Here is an 8,849-nt window from a genome sequence, read left to right on the forward strand (position 1 = left end):
CTCGAACTGCCAAACTGTAGTCAGCAGTCAGCAGAAGTAGCCTGCAGGATTGCATTCTAACCACTGTGCCACAATGGCTCGAAATAATGAAACATTAGGAGACTGGAGGTTAAAACATGAAGAACAGTTGCAGAAAATGGATATGTCTAGTTTAATGAAAAGAAGGACTAGGGGAGACATGATAGCAGTATTTCAATATCTCAGGGGCTGCCACAAAGAAGAGGGAGTCAAGCAGTGGTGAAATCCAGCCGGATCTATCCAGCTTTCACGAACCAGTAGTGCCAATGGCGCAGGGGTGGGTTCTAAATTTTTTTACTACCAGTTCTGTGGGCGTGGCTTATTTTATGGGTGTAGCTTGGAGGTCATGTGACTGGTTGGGCGTGGCTAGCTGGTCATGTGACTGGGTGGCCATGGCTATGTGTATAGGGACTACCCAGAGGGCTGAAAAAAGTGGTTTCTGACAGGTCCTCGCACTTTTGACCAGTCTTCGCACTTATGACTGGTTATCATTTATGCCCATTGTAGCATTCTTAACAACCGTGTCACAACTGCTTCTCTTCACCATGGTGACAAGATAGAGCAAAATCGTAAAATGTGAGGACAGTCGTAAGTTTGAGGACTGGTCAAAAGTGCAAGGACCAGTCAAAAACAACTTTTTCAGCCCTCTGAGTAGTCCATATGCATAAAAGGATACAGCAATAGAGAGGGATGAAGAAAGGGAAGGGAAATTGGAGTAGGAATGAGGGTAAGAGAGGGAGGAAGAGAGGAGGAGAAGGAGAAAGGAAGAGGAAGTAGGGAGGAGAGGAAGTGTGGGGGGAAGAGAAAGTAAGAAGGAAAGAAAAGAGAGAGGTGGTAGGTTTGAGGAGAAAGATTGCTGTCCCATAAAAAAGATGAAAGGGAAGAAAGCCAACCCCAAACAAATATAAAGATATTAAGATAAAGAATGAATTGTTAAACTGTAAAGAATAAAAGAGAACAAATATGAATAAATAGCAATAATTAGAAACACACATACAAACATACAATGTATTTTCTTTGAACAGAGTACTTGGCCAGTTCACAAATTTAAACAGTGTTTAGTCATTTCAATTAAATTTACAATTTCTATATTTCCTTTTTGCCATATTTATTCCTCATCTATTTTTTTTAAAAAAACAATATTACCCTTCATCCTCATCTCTAATGTTAATCCAATTCATTTTTCCCTTCTATTCTATATTATACCCCTTCCCGTTGTCATCTATTTTTATAGCCATCCTCACATTGCTTAATTATGTAATATTACAGTTGTTTAACACAAATTCAACATTTTAATATAAATCAATTAGTTATATAACTACCTTTTTTGTATATTAATCAATATGAAAATGAATACTCCAATTATTTCCATGCAATCAATTTCTTACAAATCAATTAATTATATTTACCAATAATAATAAACCAAATAATTTCCCCCATATATTCCTCCAAACTACAATTTAACCATTTCTGCTTTCAACACAATATACAATTAATAGTATCTCAATTATCACAATTCGCTAGTTAAATAGAGCCTTTTTTCTTTTATGTTTTAAAATCTTGAACTCTCCTCTTTTGCCCTAAATTTCCCATTGTTTGCAGTTTTGCACCTACCTTTTTTGGTGAGGAAAAAGAAATCTCTTTCTGCCTCATTTTGTCACGTTGCAGCAAAGACCCTGCTTTACTTTCAGTTTTGTTTTTTCAGCATAGCTAGGGGGGAAAAAAATCTGCTCCAACACTCTTTGCAGCTAGCAACAGAACAGAGCCCTGCGCAAAAGAGCTGAGAGCAATCTAATCAACTTGTGCTAATTAACCTATGGTGAAGCTGAAAGGGGCTGTTTTTTCTATTTTTGCAGGCACCGGTCTACTCATTTGTTTTCTTTTAACACTGATCAGCTGTAGGGCGGTCCTTTGAAGCCCCGCAGCAAGAGTTTAAACAGTTTTTTTTTTCCCTTTAGCCATCAGCTGGGACTCAGGAGGCATCATAGATTGGGAATGGGCAGGGTAAGCTAACGGCGACTGGGCCGGGAATCTGTTCGGGGATGTGGCCAGCCAATCTTATTACCGGTTCTCCAAACTATTAAATTTTTTTACTACCGGTTCTTGAGAACCAGTACGAACCGGGAGCAATCCACCACTGGAGTGGCGGGAGGCTCTACCCACCTGCCGGGATGTCATTATATTCCATTTTTGACTCTCTGCACATGCGCAGAAGAGGCGTGTGCTTACACTCCCGAACCGGTAGTAAAGGTAAGTACATTTCACCTGAGGGCAGGACAAGAAGCAATGGGTGGAAACTAATCAAGGAGAGAAGCAACCTATAACTAAGGAGAAATTTCCTGACAGTTAGAATCAGTGGAACAACTTGCCTCCAGAAGTTGTAAATGCTCCAGCAGTGGAATTTTTAAGAAGATGTTGGATAACCATTTGTCTGAAGTTGTTTAGGGTTTCCTGCCTAAACAGGGGGTTGGACTAGAAGACCTCCAAGGTCCTTTCCAACTCTGTTAGTCTATATTATTCTATGTGCCATTACATTACAAGGAAGACTCTGCTCCTTAAGTCCTTATATCAAAGGTATTTTACCTCCCTTTTCTAGATGTTCATGGACCTCTTTTAAATTTTTTAACTTCATGGGCAGAATTTTGCAGATGATACTTCTTACATCATGCATCGGAAAAATGTGAATATCTCTTAGTATTTACATAGCCCAATGCAAGTTAAAGGGACATGATTTGGGAGAAAATTTAGCATTGGAATCAGGAAATAACATAAAAATTATGTTTTCCAAAGACATTTCAACATGCCTCCTTTGTAGTAGTGCAAAGATGCATCGTATCAAAGAATCAGTCGTTCAAATAGATATTGAAGTATCTATTTGCACTGTCGCAATACAAATGTCCCAGGAGTATATACAGTACTTACCTTAACAAGTTTCTTAGGAAAATTACAAATGCAATTTGGGAACTGACTCAGCAGAAACACAGGCAAAGCTGAGATCTAAACCAAATAAGCTTTATTTTTAAAGAATCAATACAGAAATATAAGATATTTTACAGTCAAAACAGTAGGTAAAAAAGGCATTCCCCCCCCAAAAAAAGATGTTGAACTCTCCTTCACTGTATGTCTACAAATATTTGTTTGTTTGTTTATTTGTTTTATTTCTAAAGCTACCCATCTGAATAGTTAACTCTGGGCAGGCCACAATCCAAGTAGGGACAGGATTTCCGTTTGTCAGTTATGTTTTAAATAAATTCCTGTATGTAGCTGAATTAATATTGAATTTGGCTTATGTGGATCTTTTCATCAACACAAATCATAGGGATTATTCATTCCATTTACCAAATCTTGCCAACGTATTCTTTTTTCCAGTTAAGAAATAACCAGATTCAATAGAGGAGAACACTCAATAATAGAGGGAAAATTTCAACCTGTCTAGAAGGGAATTTATTTATTTATTTATTTATTTATTTATTTATTTATTTATTTATTTATTTATTTATTTAAATTTCTATACTGCCCTACTCCCAAAGGACTCAGGGCGGAGAAGATAAGACACATAAATACAAAAATTTAAAATAGAATAAAAATGAATTAAATAATTTGGCTGAATTTAAAATAACCCATAATTTAAAAACAAATTAAAATTTACATTTAAAAAGGGAAGAGGATTTAGGCCAGGCCAGCTTGATGAAATAAAAGAGTCTTAAGCACGCGACGAAAGGTGCGCAGATCCGGGATCCTCCGTATCTCCAGGGAGAGCTCATTCCAGATCGTAGGTGCCCCCACAGAGAAGGCTCTCCCCCTAGGGGCCGCCAGTCGACATTGTTTGGCCGATGGCATCCGGAGGAGCCCCTCTCTATGGGAGCGTACTGGCCGGTGGGAGGCTATTGGTGGTAGCAGGCGGTCCCGTACATAACCAGGTCCTAAGCCATGGAGCGCTTTAAAGGTGATAACCAGAACCTTGAAGTGCACTCGGAATGATGAAAATAGTTGTATGTGTAACATTTTCCCTTGTTAACGGTGCATTTTCTACATCTGCAGTTTTCATGCTACAATGGCCATTGTAGTGGTGGTGGATGTGCTCTACTCATTAAGCCTCTTTGTCCAAAAAATATAGCGATATGTTGTCTGCCAAGCCATGAATGAATTCAGTACTGACTTGAAGATCAGATAGAACTGTCATCTACATGAATAGAAACCAGAGCGGGGGAAAAAATCACCAAACAGAATTTGTTTCACAGCTGTGTGGACCAAAACAACTCATACTTGTTCTATTTTCCCAGAAGAATGAAAGAAAGGGCACCTCTTCTTTAATTTCTTCATTGCGTTGCTCATGTCTCTGTTCCTCAGGGTGTATATGAGTGGGTTTACGGAAGGTACAATTAGGGTGTAGAACACAGAAGCCACCTTGTCTGTATGAGACCTGGAGAAAGGCACTAAATAAACAAAGATGCAGGGCACAAAGCTGATGAAGACCACAATGAGGTGGGAGCTGCAGGTGGCCAGAGCTTTACCTCCACTCTCTCTGAAGTGGCCTCGAAGGCTGCTGACAATGACACTGTAGGAAGCCAGCAAGGCAAGGAAGCACACAAGGGAAAGTAGGCCACTATTGGCCACAACCAGCAGCTCAGTGATGTAAGTATCTACACAAGCCAGCTTGATCACTTGTGGGAGGTCACAGTGAAAATTGTCCAGAGTGTTTGGCCCACAGAATGGGAGCTGGAGAAGCAAAAACATCTGGGTGGTAGTGTGAATGAGGCCTCCAGCCCAACAGGAGGCAAGAAGTCTGATGCAACGTGGACGGTTCATACTGACCATGTATGTCAAAGGGTGGCAGATGGCCATGTAACGATCGTAAGCCATGAGGGTTACAAGAAGCATCTCAGAGCCCCCAATTAAGTGGATAAAGAAGATCTGGATCATACAACCTGTGAAGCTGATGCTCCTGTTACAGCTCACTAAATCTATTAAAAGCCTGGGTGTAGCCAGGGAGCCCAAGGTGATATCAAAGACAGACAGGTTGGCCAAGAAGAAGTACATGGGTGACTGAGAGAGGTGGGGTTCTCCATGCACTGTCACTACAATGAGGAGGTTGCCCATCAGGCATATTGCATAAGCAGCCAAGACTAATACAAAGAGAAGAAGCTGGATCGGCCGAGAATTGGAATGACCCAAGAAGATAAACTCTGTAACAGTGGAATCATTGATGGCTGCAAGTTGACCTGGAAGAAGAGAAATTGACGTTGTTGTGAATTTGAGGACTTATCAACAGAAACTAGAAATGAAATGCTTCTTTACCAAGTTCCACTCTTGAAATATGGTACTTACAAACAAAATATTTCATTTTAGCTCTTGTAGATATTAAATAAGCTCCATACCCATGGTGACTGTCAGATCAGAAACTCAGTGGAACTATACAATTTGTGCACCATCCCATCTGCAAATCTGTGACCTCACAATCTGCATGCACAAATCAAGACTTTTCTTTGAGGGTTGATTTAGGCTACATCCTTAGGACAATTCTTGCCATGATTCTATCATCCTTCTGTCTATCTGTCTGTCTCTCTGTCTGCCTGTCTGTCATCTATCTACCTACCTACCTACCTACCATCTAATCTATCTATTGTCTGTCTGTTTGTCCATCCATCCTTTATCTATCTATCTATTCATCCATCATCTATCTATCTATCTATCCATTCATCCAGCCAGCCAGCCAGCCAGCCAGCCAGCCATCACCTATCACCTAAAACCTAACACCTAACACCTATCTATCTATCTATCTATCTATCTATCTATCTATCTATCTATCTATCTCCTATCTATTTATCATCTATGTATCTATATTCGTCCTATCTTCTATCCCAGTATGGAGCACTGGGATGATGGCCAAATTCTGTAAATGCAACCAGAAGATCCGATGCTGCCATCAAAAGACAAAAGTTGAGATATGTGTATGTCATCACAACTCATAGAGAAAAGGAGCAGAGTTTTTAATGCACAGTGTGATGTTGTTTCTGAGGGTGATTGTGGTGAAATAAATAGAAAGCGGGAGCATTAAGTAATGAACCCTCTTGAGTTTACAAAAAATAAAGATAATATAAGCATATAATGAATGTATAAATAAGTGTTAAAAATATTTTGAAATCTAAGAAAAAAGGTAATTTATAAAGGAGATTACAAATGAGAGAGTGGGGGGGAGAGAAGATAAAGATAATAGATAGATGATAGAAATTAGATAGATGGATGGATGGATAGATAGATAGATAGATAGGCAGGCAGGCAGGCAGGCAGGCAGGCAGGCAGGCAGGCAGGCAGGCAGGCAGATGATAGATAAGATAGATACACTGACAGACAGGTAATGATAGAGCTAGAAAGTTATAGAATGCATAAATGATGTTACTGCCAAGTCTCTGCCCTTAACACTATCCCTTATTCAGCAATACAAACTTTGGGGTTGCTGTGCGCTGTTCTTCTATTCAATTAACCAGGAGTAATCCCCACTGGTTTATGAGAGTTAACTTCTGAATAGCATGCACACGTTTGTTCTCTCAATTACATTGAAGGTCTGTCCTTCCTGTAGATATATTTACATTATTGCCTGAACAAAACTGTGAAGTCTCAGCTCTGTGTATGCTTAACAAGGAGTGAACATTCTGCCTGATCACGGAAACCTCTGAAAACATGCACCCTGGTTCTTCTGCTGAAGTGCTGTAACCTAAAGTAGCAGCCAAAATTGTGGAAACCTTTTGGGAAAAGTGTATTTTTGAGGTTTGATGGTAATAACACAGTGATGAAATCCATTTTTTTTTTACTACTGGTTCTGTGGGCGTGGCTTGGTGAATGTGGCTTGGTGGACGTGGCAGGGAAAGGATACTACAAAATCCCCATTTCCACCCCACTCTGGAGCCAGCCAGAGGTGGTATTTGCCGGTTCTCCGAACTACTCAAAATTTCCGCTACCACTTCTCTAGGACCTGTCACAACCTGCTGGATTTCACCCCTGTAATATCACTTTTTTTTGGGGGGGGGAGTTTCAAGATAATCATATTTCACTGCTGGAATGGCCTGGGAATAGCCCAGACCTTAACCCATTTCAAAATCTATGGAGCCGACTAAAGAAACTTGATAGTCAGAAGCGACCTAGCAATAAAATCCAGTTAATAGAAGCCATCATTCAATCTCGGTTTCACATTATAACAGTTGCAGAACTAAAAGACTTGGTTCACTCCATGGGAAGACGTTGTAAGGCTGTAATTCATGCTAAAGGTTACCCAACTAAGTATTAACTGACATGATAATTTTTGTATATCTTGTTTTTTTCTATGGTGATAATTTTGTATATCTTGTTTTTTCTACATGTTTCACTTTTCTTCTTTATACTGTAAATGCTATTCTAATAGCAAATCCTTCATAAAAGTTATTGCATTACATTCTTGATTAAATTATCTTTCCATTGATACATAATTTTATGGTATTACTCAAAAAAAAAAAGTGGAGTTATTAGTTAGTTTTAGAAAATACACTTTTCCCAAAAGGTTTCCACAATTTTGGCCACTACTGTATGTCCATGAGTGGCTTGAAAAGCAGGTCAACAATTTTAACCTTTAGAAGATAAATGAAACTGTCACTGCATTTTTGTATTTACCAGCTGAGCTCATATTTCTGGACTGTCAGACTTTCCGTAGCTTGCCAAGTTTGTTATCAGTAAGCTAACTACGTATATCCGCATTCCTTTCTTTCTACTTCACACTTTTCTTTGTTCTCCTGCCAAGAAGTCCGGCTGCTGAGAGGTAGCCGGCAAGAACTTTGCCAAAATGTAACAATTTAATTATTTAGATAGTTATATATTTTATTTTCTTTATAACAAATAAATGAGTTTTATTCTTAGAAAAAATATCTTCAGGGTTTATTTTCTTACAAAGGTATACACAAGGAAAATGCCACGATCCACATCTCTAAATCAAGGTGCGATTACCCAAAAGCAGAATGGGATTAATCAGTGCCCTGACACTGAATTGGAATAGGATTTTTTTCTCCCTAAACCCAATGACATCTTCCTTTGGTTTCATTACAAGAAGCAAAGAGTATTATGTTTTATACAGAGTTTTAGCAGCCTACAAATTTATTCAGCTTATCCTTGAAGGTGATTTAAGAGGAAGTTTTTGGAATGCCAACAAACAGTAGGATAAACATTATCCCAAGATCAGATTCTAAATAGGCCTAACTCCTTCCCACAGCCCATTTTTACAGCCAATATCTCCAGATTACAGATTTATTTGTTATTTTAAAATATCAAGAATGTATTCTAGTTCTTGCTAGTTCAAATCTAGTTCAAATCAAATCTAGTTCAAATCCACCAGATTTGCTTTGGTAAAGTGTACGATACCTTGGTTATTGGCCAACATCAGTCTTTCTCCAGAAGTTTATTCTGATTTCTTGAACTGTTGATCTATTAAAATGATATTGTAAAACATTAGGAAAGGTGTCATCACGATGTAAAAAAGAAGTTGAGACTCTAGAAAGAGTGCAGAGAAGAGCAACAAAGATGTTTAGGGGACTGGAGGCTAAAACATATGAAGAATGGTTGCAGGAACTGGGTATGTCTAATCTGATGAAAAGAAGGATTAGGGGAGACATGATAGCAGTATACCAATATCTCAGGGGCTGCCACAATGAAGAGGGAGTCAATCTAGTCCCTGAGGGCAGGACAAGATGCAATGGGTGGAAACTAATCAAGGAGAGAAGCAATTTAGAACTAAGGAGAAATTTCCTGACAGTTAGAACAATAAATCAGTGGAACAACTTGCCTCCAGAAGTTGTGAATGCTCCAGC

General features: G+C 39.0%; 1 protein-coding gene across 1 annotated transcript; it reads right to left on the reverse strand.

Moving 5' to 3' along the window:
- Positions 1 to 4,278: 4,278 nt before the first annotated feature.
- On the reverse strand, positions 4,279 to 5,400 carry LOC117662221 (olfactory receptor 4Q3-like). The gene is made up of 2 exons (XM_034411536.2): positions 5,397 to 5,400; positions 4,279 to 5,240 (listed from the first exon to the last, which is right to left on the reverse strand). Exons 1-2 carry the CDS (start codon positions 5,398 to 5,400, stop codon positions 4,279 to 4,281), a joined length of 966 nt encoding a protein of 321 aa, XP_034267427.2.
- Between the last annotated feature and the right edge of the window lie 3,449 nt (positions 5,401 to 8,849).

Source organism: Pantherophis guttatus, chromosome 4 (assembly GCF_059756535.1).
Source record: "Pantherophis guttatus breed Tessera chromosome 4, ASM5975653v1, whole genome shotgun sequence".
In the NCBI taxonomy this organism is placed as follows: Eukaryota; Metazoa; Chordata; class Lepidosauria; order Squamata; family Colubridae; genus Pantherophis; species Pantherophis guttatus.